At 35.6% G+C, this 16,529-nt stretch overlaps 1 protein-coding gene across 5 annotated transcripts in view; it reads left to right on the top strand.

Moving 5' to 3' along the window:
• The window catches only part of LOC127881537 (proline-rich protein 5-like), a 71,041-nt gene that overhangs the window by 37,469 nt on the left and 17,043 nt on the right, over positions 1–16,529 (top strand). For 4 of the 5 annotated variants that reach the window (XM_052429462.1, XM_052429464.1, XM_052429465.1 and 1 more), the window contains exon 2: positions 6,700–6,959. In XM_052429462.1, coding sequence (XP_052285422.1) covers positions 6,922–6,959 — 38 coding nt within the window. In that variant the 5' untranslated portion in view covers positions 6,700–6,921. Of the gene's footprint in view, positions 1–516; positions 596–6,699; positions 6,960–16,529 lie in introns of those variants that run through there. The other variant, XM_052429461.1, reaches the window with a different exon arrangement.

Raw genomic sequence — 16,529 nt, 5'->3', positions numbered from 1 at the left:
ACAGTTGAATTTGTTAATACAATAATAATGAAAGGTGTAATCGCGTTTCCAGATTTCGTTCCAATGAACAATAGTAGTATGGGTTCATTTTTAGACCTAGACCCGCGCCATGAACAAGAATGGTAATAATGCAGTAATAATACACATTTAGTTAAGAGTTCAAGGTCAACTAGTCTTGTATAACCTTGCCATTTATTACACTTAGTTTGTTTAATGTTTAAGTAGGCGTTTGTATAACCGTGTCATTTATAACACTTAGTTTGTTTAATGTTTAAGTAGGCGTTTGTATAACCGTGCCATTTATTACACTTAGTTTGTTTAATATTTAAGTAGGCGTTTGTATAACCGTGTCATTTATTACACTTAGTTTGTTTAATATTAAAGTAGGCGTTTGTATAACCGTGCCTTTTATTACACTTAGTTTGTTTAATATTAAAGTAGGCGTTTGTATAACCGTGCCATTTATTACACTTAGTTTGTTTAATATTTTACATAGACTCATCTATTTCTCTTAAGCCATGTTCTCGCTGGTGTCGTCGGTACAGAGAATCCGTGTGTTCTTTGGATAAGAGGCTGACCTTTATTTCTATTTCACGTGAGTACTGTACTCAATATGCTACGCATAAATATGAATGAAGTGATAAAATCTGCCAATGATAGCAAGATACCAGTCGTTTTGCTTAAAGGTATATAAAATGCAATAGTTAACTTATAATATCGATTTCAAAACGAAATATTCTCAGTGAGATTATTGTTATATACTTAACCCTTTGCATGCTGGGAAATTTGTCATCTGCTCAAATGTCGTCTGCTGAATTTCTAAAATTAGCATTTTCTTTTTTTTTTCAAAGAATACTATCAGAATAGCAAACAGTTTGGATCCAGATGAGACGCCACGTTCTGTGGCGTCTCATCTGGATCCAAACTGTTTGCAAAGGCCTTCAAAATTCGGTTCCCGCACTGAAAGGGTTAAAATCTTGGTACTTGTAAACTTTTCAATTAAAAACACACATTTACATGAATCACCAGTATTGTGTATGCATTTTCAAAATATGTGCAATATATTCAATATAAGTTGTGCAGAATAATATTCGCTACACGAGACTATTAAAGGATGAGGGGACAAAAGAAATTTTGCTTTTTTAGATGCATAAAAGCTTAATGAGACCATATGTGTAGTGCTGTTGCTTAAATTTAATTCCATCTTGTGTTCACTGACGTTGCGATGACTTTGTTCCTTTATTAAAAGACATGTGAGCCTGTGAGACCATTTATTAAATTAAAACTATTGTTGTTCTGTAACTCTGGCTTAATTCTTCGTTAGTACAGCGATCTTTACAATTGGTTTCACTCTGACCAACACAGAAGATATCACATATAAGGTTACATTTTTGTTTGTAACACAATATAAATGAATACTTTTCATTAGGTTTACTTTAACAAAGTACTGTGGAAAATATAATTGAAAACGCGCGAACAGTAAAGATCTGACTATTTTCGACGCTAGTATTTGTATTTTCATAATTTAACCATACACATGCATCGAATTAAAAGGGGCATTTTCAAGTTTTGGTTAATTGAAAAAAAATTATTTCGAATTCATAAATGTTCGTTGTTATGATATTTGTTAGGAAACAGTTATACTGAACATTTGCCATGCTCTCAAATATCCATTATATGCATCATGTGACGATTTAAAAACCTGAAAATTATAAAGCGATACAACGCGAAACGATTGAACAATTTGGAGAGTTCAAATGTTGTCGTTATTTTTTGTGATATAACGAGGATTGCTTATATAAAGTATAAAATACATCTCTAATTGTATGAACACGGAAGGCCGAGTGGTCTAAGCGATAGACTTCTATTTCAGGGCTCCAGGGGTCAGTGGGTCGAGCCCAGTTGAGGGCTACTTTTTTTCTTTCTTTATTTGTTTTATTGTTGTTGTTTTTTTTCACTAGAGCTTTTTAGAGCAAATGTTTACATTTATCAATATATATCATTTAATGACAAACTTTAATACATGCCAAAAAACTTTGAAAAGTCCCTTCAAATCAACACCTGTAATGGCTGTAATCTCCCGCACTCTGCTCAATGATTGTGTTATCAACAACTAACCTTGATCGTTGCCTGAACCCTATATTTAAACGATTTAAATGAGTAATTTTGAAGCGTATTTATTATGCAAAAGTGAATGCGCTCTAGCAATCACGATCTCTTAAATTAAATAACATCGACTAATTCAGCAAAATTGGATACGTTGGCCCTTAACATCCATAATAGGTCATCAACAAATGGGCAATGACGTCCGATAGTCCCTTCTGACTCCAAATTGAGAGATCAGTATCTTAAACAAACCTGTGTTGAAAACGAAAATGAACTTCTGTCTAATTGAATCACTAGCAGTTATATCATTACGGTTTTCACCGCTCCACTCAATTAACTGGAGTCATGTGTACGCTCAGCTCATGAGATACCCTCGATCTTGGACAATGTATGATACTAGTAACTAATTTAATTACTAGTATACATATCCATATCGAATGAAGGCGTGTGGACATTATCAACATCATGGGGAAAAGAAATTAAATGACATTTTTGCACTTGCTTGACTGATTTGTATGATCATTTATAAAAAAAAAGAAGTAAACATAACAAGCCATTTACATTTTTAACCACCAGAAACAACTGCACGAAATATTTGGAAGTGATGTAAGGCTGTGGTTAGTAGTTCACAACTAAATTATGACAAGAGATCGTTGTCAATTATGCTATTCACATTTTATATTACGAGTTGTTGCAAATGTTTATTGGAAACAAGCATCCACAAGTATTTTAACACCATAAAAGTTAGAATCGCCAGAACGTGTACCATAAAAGCCAGAATAGCATATTCGCCTTTTCCCTATAATATCTGATAACAATATTGGGTTTCAATCGAGGTTATTTTATGAACAAACACGAGGGTTAAAAAGAACCACCTGACTATTGAAATCATTAACACGATCGTAAACAATATTTATTCATAATACCAAACGCAAATATACGTCAATTGAAAGTAAGTATTTACATTGTCAATTTCACGATGTAATAATTTAAAAAAAACACTTTTTGCACTGTCAATTGAGAACGTTTAGTGGTCGATGGACAAATTGTAAAAATTATTACACGAGTAAGTTAATGTGCTAATGAATGGTTAAATAATAACGTAATGTGAGTAATACAAACACGTTTAGCGGATGCCAAGCTATACATACGAGCTTCTCTCTGGGAAAACGGGATTTAACCCTTTGCATGCTGGGAAATTTGTCGTCTGCTAAAATGTCGTCTGCTGAATTTCTAAAATAAGCATTTTCTTCGATTTTGTTTTCAAAGAATACTATCAGAATAGCAAACAGTTTGGATCCTGATGAGATGCTACGTTCTGTGGCGTCTCATCTGGATCCAAACTGTTTGCAAAGGCCTTCAAAATTTGGTTCCAGCACTGAAAGAGTTAATGATTGTTGGTAAAGTGTCGTCCCAGAGCCTGTGCAGTCCGACCTTTTTTCGTTTAAAGGGAGTATTTTCTTAGAGAAAATTCAGTTTAGACCGAACGTGTCGTCCCTGATTAACATACGTGGAATGCTCACGTCATTCTGCGGCGACAATCTACTCACATTTATTAAACCCTGTTTTCGCAGAGTAAGGTTCATACTCATTTAAGAAAATATACGTTACATATGCCGTATAGATAATTTATATTAGCTTTGATGTTGACATGTTCAAAGTATGGTTCTATGTTAAAATCATGATTAAACATATTGCAGTTAATGATCTGTCCTGCTAACGACAGGGACAATGTGATTGTATTAGCTTACGTAAATTAAAGAAACGCTTGATTAATTACAATAAGTTTAATTTATTACTTATTCAATAGTGGTTTTGTCAATAGCTCTTCACAATGCAAGTTTTGTTTTGTATCATCCATCATACCTTACAACGGAATATTATAAAACTGTATATATGTACGAGATTTGATTCGAAACATCGAGCCGTTAGCCTACTTCTCTCTCTTATACAAAGGTTCAACTACAATATAATTTATGTTTTGCTATAGAAAATGTAGTAAGAAAAATAGGTGCAACTCTTACGTATGCGACGGTTGCGTGGAGGAAAAATTCACTCCTGTTTTTTAATGCACCCATATTTGTTCGCGTGCGTCGTTATGTCGTGTGAACGACTTACTTAGTCGAGAGATAGAAAAAAAGTGCATAAGTAGATAAAAGAGTAGTGCAATGAAAAAGAGCGATGCAGTAAATAAAGGAGGGTTTCCACCATATAGCTTAGTCTTTTCCTCGAGTTAGTATGTCGTGGAAAGGACATAGAAAACAAGAGACTGCATTAAAAAAGAGCAGTGTATGTCACCTCTATGCCATCGTAATAAACAAATGTAGTATATAACAGCGGTGGTTGTTTTTACACTTTGTTTCAACATCAGATAGGATTACAAAGAAATAGACAAAGCTAAATGAATAATGGTATTTGTCAATATTAGTAAGATGCTTTGATGCAACGCTGATATTATTGCCATTTTCGACCATGCAAGAAAACAATCTTAATCAAGTGAAAAACCAGTAACACCTTCCTCAAATTTATAGTTTTCTTTGGATGAAACTAATGTCCGTAATGAGCCAATTGAGTTACTAGTTAATAAATAGGACCTCTGCAAAGAAGCCGTATATTGCTTTGCGCATGCCGGGCAGTCGATCGTTCGATCGGAAGGTCGGATGGACTTTCGGTCTGCAGGTCCATTTAACTTATTTATGCCTAGCGTCTAGAAAAAAGGCCTTGGCAAACAGCGTAGACCCAGATGAGACGCCGCACATCAGGGTCTGCGCCGTTTGCATAAAGGATTTTCTGTAAGAAATATTCTAAAAAAATAAAAAAAATATACTAGACATCCCTAATTTTGGAAATAAATTGATCCAATTTAGGATGGGAGTGTCCACTAGGTATAAATGGGTTAACAATTTCGTTTCCACTCGATGTGTAGAGGACGCGTTGACAAACGATCATAAAAATGTGTAGATTGCTTACTTTGGATACAAATCAGACCCCAATAGGTCAGAAAATGTTGGGTTGTATCATTTAACGTAGACCGATTCGTTTCTTGGCGATATCTTAACATCGATTTTACATGCGACCATGCAAATTTGTAATGCAAATGCAATACTTAGTCTAATTAATTAGTGTCGACTTGTCTAACACGCATCGAAATAGCTGTTGGAGTATTGTATTTGTCGATTATTATTGGTGCTTAGCCTAAAAATAAAAAAGTAGCTCACGCGACTCTATTTCTCGCACTCCTTCTACGTTAGTCAGCCGACTGGCCGGATGGTAGCAAACAGTATATGTAATCGGTAATGAAAAATCACAACTTAACAATTCAACCACTGTAAGAACATAGGGACGCTGATTACCACCTGCAGTATCAATGACATTCACGAAACTTCATTGCAGTAAAGATAATAAATGAACAGAGATGGAGCTTACAGCGCTCAAGAACAACCAAGTCGGAACTATTTCGATTTATCGTTATATACTTGTCAAGAGGAGTATAAATATAAAGTATAGAACAAAACACGTTGCATAACCATGACGTTGATAAAAAGACTCCGAACGATAAATGTGAATGTGACGAAAATTGGTGTGTGGTATACTAGCAGATGAAGGCGGTGTAAATACGTTTGCCATGGTTTATATACGCAAGAATTTCCTACTAAAAATTGCTGTTGTTCCTTTAAAAAGATATCATCAATACAGAAACACGTACGGCATTTATGATACTACAAAGACAAACTCAATACAATTCAGGGTCTAGTATAAGCAAATTAGCGGTTGTTCTTTGGTGAATGGGAACTTTTTATCGCGCATGGTAAAGCTTATTATGTTTTTTAATATGTGAGAAACTTATAAATATGGAAAAAAATTCTCACCATCTGTAAAATGACCTCTGTATAATGGAGGCTGACTAAATAACGGTACTTCCGTGTCGTCTGATGTGCACCAATTTCATTAAAGACATTAATTTATTGGTTTTAAGAGCGTTGGTAAAAAAAGTGGATTAAGTTCGCCATTTTTTTCTTGTTATTAAGTTTTTAAAGCCACGTTCTCGTGTCAAGCGATGAACGCTACGTGTTATGTATGTCAGTAAAAAAGAATAGAGGGATAGCGGTGTCACTTTTATATCAACTAGCCAAATCGAGACGCACGAAACTTAACAGCAATTGCAGTGGCATCAGTAGTGATGATTGTTGTATAAATGTAGTAGTAGAAGTAATAATATGAAACAAACAAATCTCAGTATTTACGTACTAACAAAACAACGCAACGAGTCATAGTTAAGTTGTCACTTTCAACGTGGCGCGCGGAAAATGTTTACTCACCTAAATCCAAATTCTTAATCATTAACCCATTTATGCCTAGTGGACTCTCTCATCCTTCTTACTTGGATAAATTTGTTTCCAAAATAAGGGATTTCTAGTATATTTATTTCTATGTTTAGCATATTTCTTACAGAAATTAATTTAAGCAAACAGCGCAGACCCTGATGAAACGCCGCATTATGCAGAGGCACTACTTCCCAATACTAAGTATTACCCAATATGATCAGCATGGTATCATCTAATACGCTGATAACGAATTTGTTTGCCTTTGCAGACGATACCGCTTATTCCAAGAATGGAACAAGCAGATGTATGACAAGGACGCAGTTGTGAACAAAGTGTGAAAACATCCGTCACGGTGTCGTCATGAATAAAACACCAGCCATTAACGAAGGCAGGAAATCTAATTGTCACCGTCAGAGATAATTGGATAGTGGAGTTTAACCGAGGATCACTGGTCAGTTTCCGGTCAAACTGGAGGCAGACGGATTAAACGATGGAGTTATTACAAAATGGCGTGAGAACATTGAAACGGTTAGTGGTGAATTAAATTTAGTTTTTGGTTGTTAATTTTTTACAAAATAGATTAAATATGTTCGAGATTATATAATATAACATTATTAGAAAGAAAACAACTGGTCGTTTCAAAACAATACGATACTTTCAATGAAATCTCTTTTTGTTTTGTTTTTCTATGATTCATGAATTATAACCATGATGATTTTATAGCGCTATTTAAATCTGTTTATTCAAAAAACATATTTTAAGAGAACAAAGTTAATGCCGTTTTTCACGTGTCCGATTCCAAAAAAACTAGATAAGGACAAAGTATCCCTATTGTTATAATCGTATTATATGGTGTCAGATCGAACACGCAGTAAAATAATGATAATTTAATAACAATGTTTTAGCACATTGCGAAAGAAAGAAAGCCTCGTGTTTAATATTTCTTCACACAAAAATAACCGGTGAACCTAACGTTGTAAACTTAACGAAAACAAATAACCGGTTAACTGATCGTCGTAGTAGGATAACCGGATCCTTGATTTCCATCAAATGTGTGCATAATGCTATTTAGCTGATATCAACTGAACCTACAGCTAGTCGACCAGGTTTCAATGCCCGTTCCCGTCAGAATGATTTTGTTGGTTGCCCGGACAGGCCGGGTTTCTCCCGTGTACTCCGCCCCCTAAACACCACAAGACAACTCTAAAATTGAGTCTTTCTGTATAATAAAAAAACTTGAAATTAGAGGCTATAATTAAATATTCGTCCTTTTGAGAGTCAAGAAAGTAATTAGTTAACTGGATAGGAGTTCTGGGCCACACTCCGGGTCCTCAAAGGACAGCCTCAGACGTGGAAGGGCCTCATACACTCCGAAATACAAACACAACTGAACCTTCGCAACAATAGTCATTCTGAAATGTATTATACGTGTGTTCAAATTAATTATAAAACAACGTCCTTGTATTTCCGATTCAAGTTAATAAGCCGTTTAACAAATTGCAGTCACGTTTCTGATGTTTATTTGAAAACGCTGACACAGAATGTGGCCATTTAACCCTGTGCATGCTGGGAAATGTGTCGTCTGCTGAAATGTCGTCTGCTGAATTTCTAAAATCATAATTTTCTTCACTTTTTTTCATAGACCACTATCAGAATAGCAAACAGTTTGGATCATGAGCAGACGCCACGTTTTGTGGCGTCTGATCTTGATCCAAACTGTTTGCAAAGGCCTTAAAAATTTGGTTCCAGCGCTTAAAGGGTTAACCCATGCCTTTATATTCAGTCACACATATGGCAACGTCAAAATGCATCGCTATTATTTTATTCATTTAAAGTTACTACTTTACCAGTAAAGGTCTAGTAAATGTAGTTAAATGGATGTGAAATTTCGATTTTTCGTAAATAACAAACCGATTGTTTTATTTCAAACGAAAGGTATACGAAATTTCTTCCTGCTACGAACATGTTCAGACGAATGCGGCAATAATCATAAAACAAAAATATCTTATGTGTTGACTGTAAACTTTCCATGTGTACTTTTGTATAAAAGAATTCGTGTTTAAAATTCGGTAATGCAATACATGTATATCGGTCTTTTTTTAAATGTGTTTGCTTTTCTTGAATGTTATGAATGTTATTCACGAAATGCATTCCTATCTCAATGATGACTAATGCGATTTGTGTAAACTTACATTTAAGTAAGCGTTGAAAACAATATAAAGTGAGTGTTTTTATTCTAGCCTTCTATGTGAGTCAACTTGTTTTTACTATTGATGAATATTTGAAAAATGGAAACTATATTTTCGTTAAAAGACAACACAACGCAATTTGAATTACCGGTAGGTAGAATTACGAACCTTCAGCGTAAATGGATTTTCGAAAATTTCTATGATTGTTACGACCAACAAGACATTTTTGTTGATTGCGAAATATAACAAGAATGATTGGAATCAGACTAAATGATTGCAATTTAAAAAGAGAGGTGCAGTAAACAAGAGAAGAAAGAATTTTAGCTATCTCGAGATGCCGACGTAGCTAACTCGTGGCCATGAGTCAGCTATTCATATGGTCGTCCATGGTGATCGTTATACAAAGGGAAGTAATCATCACAGTAAAAGTACGATTTGGGTATTCACTGCACCGCTCTTTTTATGCTCCCCCCCCCCCCCCAAAAAAAATGGGGGGGAGCATATAGTCGCCGCTTCGTCTGGCCGTGCGTGTGTTCGTGTGTCCGTCCGTCCGTGAAATTTTTTTGTCCGGGCTATTTCTCAGCAATTAATGACCGGAATTCGAGTAAACTTTATGGAAAGCTTCACTACCAAGAGGAGATGTGCATATTATCAGCCAGTTCTGGTCGGATGATTTTTCACAGAGTTATGGCCTTTTGAAATTTTCCATTAACTGTACATATAGTGCAATTCTTGTCCCCCCCCCCCCCCCAACTACTAGACGTTTCCTTTTGTCTGTATATATAGTGCAATATTGCGACAGAAAAAACTTGGGCGAGCATCACCCATCTCCGAAGGTTTCTTGTTTTAATTGCACTCCTCTTTTATTTAGTTTTACATTCCTCTTTTTCTATCTCGTGGCATTGACTTAGTAACTCGAGGCCACGACATAGCTAACTCGTGACCACGAGATAGAAATGAGGACTGCAATTTAAAAAAGAGGAGTGAATGTCATTTCTCTCCCACCGTAACTATGAAACTTGCGAACACCTAGAGGCCACATTGTTTAGCCCAAACACCAAGAAACTTTCTCTCAATACTTGTTGCTGTTGTTGTTTTTTCAGTTCATTCGGGTCTCAGTTGATCACTTAGGGTCTTGGTCATCTTGTAAAAATTTGTTGTTATTTTAAATTTTTCACTTCGCATTTGATCGAATGTAGCAAACTTAATGCAAAATTAACATTACGTTTAGCCTCTTTTTGTTGTATTTTCATCTACTTAACACATTAACAGATTATATATTATAAATGCACACAATTCAAACAAGAATGACGCCTTTTTCTTGAAATTGCATGCGTTTCCTAATAAATAAAAGTCAGTAGATGCACAGATAATAATGTGTGTGTAGTTACAGGCAGATTTTAGGATGGTACCATAGCAACCATGATTTTGTCAGATATTTTCTATCAATCTTTTCAGTCTCCATTTTGATAATAAAACATCTGAATTTTCAAGCAATTTTGATATACTTCATTAGAAGCTTTCCTTACCTGGCAAACACACAACCGTTCATTATTTGAAATTAAGATTGTGCAATATCATTGGTTTTTTACAAACTGTGTGTAGCAAGTTACTTAGAAATCCTTCTAAAATTTTAATGTTTTTACACAAAAGGTTTTTCCCCTCATTATTTCGACAACAAACGAAGATTTTTGTGACAGGACTGCCCCAATACAGATAACTGACGTAAATTTTATTAGAAATTCTAATGTATTTCCAACATACAGGGGTGGATGAATCTATAGGAATTGATAAAAATAATAGGAAAGAAGGATAATCAACGAATTAAGAACATTTAGTCAAGGATGGAAAGATCAATACGGTAATGAAGGTATAAAGAGTAAAGCATTAGCACACACACATAAGCAGGAATTGAAATTAGAGATTGCCCATGAGCCTGGGGCCAGTAGAGTTTGTCCTGGGCAACTCAAAGGCAAAAGTGTGAAGTCCAGCCAGGCAACTGTCCTTTTCAAGCTTTAAGCAATTTAGTGCACGTTAACCTTTAATAAAAAATGGCGCCTGTGGATTAATAATTAGTTTGATATTATTAATTTATCAATGCCAATAAAAAGATTCAACTCTGACTCTTATTAAGACACAATAAATATAAAGTGTGTCATGTAAGCAATGATGTCGTTTAGTTATCTATTACTTTTTTAAACAAAGTATAAGATACGTGTGACACTAACTGTACATGGTACTTGACTCGTTAGTCTTTAGCTGGGCAACCAAAATGCTAAATATGGTTGCCCGTGTGAGCAACAAATGGAAAAACGTTAGTTGCCATTCCTGCATACGGGTTGTCGGATTGAGGAAAACAAATATCTTTTTACGCCTAACGTAAACAACAGATGCGTAACACGGATGTTGTTTCGATTGTTCTATGGCGTCAACAGGACTGTGTCATTTGACTTGCCCCCTATATCATCCTGTCGTCTGACGTATGTTATATGAAGTGTCACTTACATCACTATTTGTTTGAAGAGTGATAATGGATGCCAAAATAACAACAAACATCGGCGTCCACATTTTTTGACAGTCGCTTCTTCTCCATTGACAAAAAATATATATGTATCGAAACTCCGAAAATAGAAATGTCATACACATGTTGTTTTTGTAATGATTGTGTTTATTGTCCTTCTTCCTTTTTATTAAACTCCGAATGTTCACATAAGTGTTAACGTGAAAACTATAATTACCACTGAATGATATTCTCGGAAGTACTTGGCAATCTAATTTCGATACAAACTTAGGGGCGTAGGCGAATCTCGCGTGTCATTACAATTTGGAAGTGATACACTGATACACTGATACACTGATACAAAATAATTCAGTTTAAGTTCTTGTCGATCTTCATTCTGTCTCAGCGAATTCAGAATATTGCAAAGAAGATCATAGTATTAGCTGATTTTGTGTAAAAAATTTTTAATTCCATCCTTCCATCCTGTTCACTAATAGCCACCGGGCGCACTTTTGTAACCGTGTTACATCCATTAGTAACAGTTTCTTGTAACCTAATGACATGCACAGATAACTAGGTGAACTAATGGTGTACACCGTTTACCTGAAGTTGTATACAGTTTACTTAATGGTGTACATAGTTCACCTTATGGTGTACACAGGTAATGTAATTGTGAACACAGTAAACCTAATGATAAACACAGTTGATGTAATTGTGAACATTAACCTAATGGTGTACACAATAAACATAATAGTGTACACAGTTCAACTGACGGTGTACAATGTTAACCTAATGGTGTACATAGCTATCCTAATTGTGTTCACAGTTAATGTAATGGTGTACAAAGTTAACCTTATGGTATACACAGTTAATCTAATTGTGCATATAATTAACGTAATGGTGTACACAGTTAACCTTATTGTGCACATAATTAGCCTAATGGTGTACATAGTTACCTAATGGTGTACATCGTTAACCTTATGGTGTACACAGTTAACTTAATGGTGTACATAATTAATCTAATGGTGTACACAATAAACATAATAGTGTACACAGTTCAACTAATGGAGTACACAGTTAACCTAATGGTGTACATAGTGAACCTTATAGTGTACACAGTTCACCTAATGGTGTACATATTTAACCTAATGGTGTACACAGTTAACCTAATTGTGCACATAAATAACCTAATGGTTTACAAAGTTTACCTAATGCTGTACACAGTTAACCTAAAGATGTACACAGCTAACCTAATGGTGTACGCAGTCAATGTAATGGTGTGCATAGTTAATGTAATGGTGTTCATAGTTAACCTAATGGTGCACACAATTAATCTAATGGTGTGCACAATTAACCTTATTATTTTCACAGTTAACCTTATGCTGTACATCGTTAACCTAATGTTGTACACAGTTAACCTAATGGTGTACACAGTTAATGTTAAAGTGTGCATAATTTATGTAATGATGTTCATAGTTAACCTAATGGTGCACACAATTAACCTAATGGTGTACACAATTAACCTTATTATGTGCAGAGTTTACCTAATGGTGTACATCGTTTACCTAATTTTTACACAGCTAACCTAATGGTGTACACAGTTAATGTAATGGGATACACAGTTAACCTTATAACCTAATGGTTTACAAAGTTAACCTAATGCTGTACACAGTTAACCTAATGGTGTACACAGTTAACCTAATGGTGTACGCAGTCAATGTAATGGTGTGCATAGTTAATGTAATGGTGTTCATAGTTAACCTAATGATGCACACAATTAATCTAATGGTGTGCACAATTAACCTTATTGTTTTTACAGTTAACCTTATGTTGTACATCGTTAACCTAATGTTGTACACAGTTAACCTAATGGTGTACACAGTTAATGTAAAGGTGTGCATAATTTATGTAATGATGTTCATAGTTAACCTAATGGTGCGCACAATTAACCTTATTATGTGCAGAGTTTACCTAATGGTGTACATCGTTTACCTAATTTTGTACACAGCTAACCTAATGGTGTACACAGTTAATGTAATGGGATACACAGTTAACCTAATGGTGTACACAGTTAACTTATGGTGTGCACAGTTAACCTAATGGTGTACATAATTAACCGAATGGTATACACAGGTAACCTCACGGCGTACACTTGCAACTAAATGAGGTGCACATGCAACCTAATGGCATTCACATAAAAATGTGCTCTTATTATTCATAGTTGTACACTTTTAACCATGTGGCATAGTATAACTAGCGACGTGGACCGATAAACTAGTGCAATTGTAACCAACTGACGTATACTGGCTACAAAGAGATTCGTTTGCAATCTTTTATTTGTCCATACAAACAACGGACAAACCTTCAGTCGTTTTGCATTGGCGTGGCTCCAGAAGCAGACTGGAAGTTATCCAAAATTGATTCTGCAATTGGCTGCAAGACATTCGTATCCGCTGCATAATTATTATTAAGTATTGATTAAGTATGCAATTCAATATGCAATGTTATTTTGGTAACGATGCGAATAATGATGATGATGATGATGATGATGATGATGATGATGATGATGATGATGATGATGATGATGATGATGATGATGATGATGACGACGATGATGATGATGATGATGATGATGACGTCGACGACTACGACGACGACGACGACGATGATGATGATGATGATGATGATGATGATGATGATGATGATGATGATGATGATGATGATGATGATGATAGAACATTCTTATAGTATGTTAGTAGTCATTCACTGTCCTCAGTCGCTATGAACGTCTGACCAGCAGTACACAAACATTAACTTTGCCAATATCAAATCCAGTTGTCATTGTTACCAACCATTATCACCATACTAACCGTTAGTGAAACCATAGCAGCTTCATCCGCATGTATATCCACATAAACATATTTACTCACATGTACGCTGTAAAATATTCGATCAATGGTATTAGCTACGGAATACCATTACTGCCATCGTGGTTACACATTAAAATCCAGAGGGCGACAATGCGATAGTGCGATTAACGATGGCGACAATGCGATAGAACGATGGCGACAAAACGATAGTACGATGGCAACAATGCGATAATACGATGACGACAGTACGATAACGCGATAGTACGATGGCGACAATGCGATGATACGATGGCAAAAGTACGATATGGCTATCGCATTGTCGCCATCGTACCATCGCGTTGTTATACTGTCGTCATCGTATTACCGAATTGTCGCCATCGTACTATTGCACTGTCGCCATCGTATTGTCGGACTGTCGGATTGGCGTCATCGTACTGTCGCATTGTCGCCATCGTCCTATCGCATCGTCGCCATCTGGATTTTAATACATGTATAGTGTTTTATCCAGACCGTTTAGCCTAGTGCGGCGCCATGTCATTTTTTGTAGCGCCACGCTGCCCCCTTTCAAAGCCATTTAGCGCCACGCTGCCCTTTCCAAAGGCCGCCTCCCTGCCCTTTCATGAGCACCTTCTGTTTTCCGTCCTCTATTGTTACGTTATGCTTGATCGCAATATTTAATCGATAATTGTGCTCGCCATGCGCCATTATTGATAACATCTTAATTGCCCTTTGTCCAAACTACTTTACCGACAAGTATCAGAGTATGACCCCAAGGCCTCGAAGATTCGCTCGGTTGTGACTTAGTCATGCGGGAATAACCCCGTGTCAATTTTATCGAAAATTTCAGTGGCTTACACCAAGAACACGTTGTCGATAATGTGTACTCGTCCACGTGGTCAGTTACTTCGGAGACTTCTATTGAAAACCTAGATTTTCTTCGTTGAAAATGTGCATTTCATGCATAATAAAGTAATATCAAAACATTTATTTCTACGCGTAATTAAATTTTAAAATAAAAACAAAGAAGCTGTATCTTTAATGTTATTAGATAATTAATTATTGAAAGAATTACTGTAACGTATTCTGATTAAAAAAATGCGAATCGCGTATAGGGGGGAAATATTATACAATTTTACTGTGTTATGCGCACCTGTCGCTTATATCATTTTAACAAGATGGCGGACAATACAGCAAATAAATTGTGACTCTTTGCACAAATGGCAAATAACGATCGAATTAACGATGGAGATCACACATTTAGAAGAGATAACTGAAATGCATGTGATAACGAACGATGCATAAAACGTTTAAGATAACAACAACATATTTATTAGTAATCTACTCAGTGAATGTCACGGAAACGAGTGTTAGCAAATTGTTAGCGTTCAGTTTACTCATTTTACTGGCAAAGTTAAAACTTCTCACAAGATTATCGTTAGAAAATTGGATAAGACAAACATGGTTTCATTTATATGTAAGTGGATCAGTGTATAATCAGATTCATATGCATATTTAGCTTTATTATGTTTGTCATGCTGTACAGTTTACTGAAACAGCACGCAACTTAAATGGAAGACATAGCACATAGCAAGGTAAATATATTAATAATATTAATTAAAATAAGTTAAATACACCAATTACCATTAAATGTGCTTGTTTATAGTTTTATGTTTCTTTCAAAACCACTTATTCGCGGAACGTTTTTGCCCTTTTTTTTACCTAAACTGCGCGTTAAAATGCGCTTTTTCAAAGTAATGCGCCATGCCCCCATGCCCTGGGAAAAACACTATAATATGTTAACACGATGGCACTAACGGTATTCCGTAATTTGCGAACACCAACGTGTTTAAATGATTACAAACATCGAACAAAGAAACATCAGTTTTGATCAGTGGTTGTTTTCGATTAAATGGAAATGCCGTTTGTTAAGAATAAAGTGTAAGTTTCTGTGATGGAGTTTACTGCAATATTTAACCTGGACGTTGGCACAAGCCATAAGCGTGTGAAAACGATAATTTATTGTTGTTTTCGTATTTTTTTCGTTGTCAATACTCATTTGGAATACACAAATGCATCCATTCATGGCATTGTACTTCCAGACGCAAGCGATTTCCGTGGCTGGTTTATTACTTCACATATGTCACATATGGCATAATACCCAATTTCTCAAAACGCTGCTCTTTAAGCATACATTTTTGAATTGACGGATTTCTTAAAATGATATAGTTTAAAAAGGACTGTGTTGCTTGTTTACAGCAGGTATGACGTGTGATTATGTTGCGTGACGTTAAACGTTAGTTTAATCTAAGTCTCTTAGTTACTTAAGCTCGATTGGTCATTGTCGGCTCGTGTACTACTTACCTCGCTCGGGTACTTCTTACATGTACACCCGGGTACTCTGAAGTATACATACATGTACTCCGGGTACGGTAAATATACTTAATCGTACCCGATCGATATTAGACTGTACCCGAGTTGTATTCCCGCCCAAAATCTGAAGTCGTAAATCGCGCTACCGATTATTTTAAACAAACTTATC

This window comes from Dreissena polymorpha, chromosome 5 (assembly GCF_020536995.1).
Source record: "Dreissena polymorpha isolate Duluth1 chromosome 5, UMN_Dpol_1.0, whole genome shotgun sequence".
Classification (NCBI taxonomy): Eukaryota; Metazoa; Mollusca; class Bivalvia; order Myida; family Dreissenidae; genus Dreissena; species Dreissena polymorpha.
This window is presented reverse-complemented; position numbering and strand designations above follow the sequence as displayed.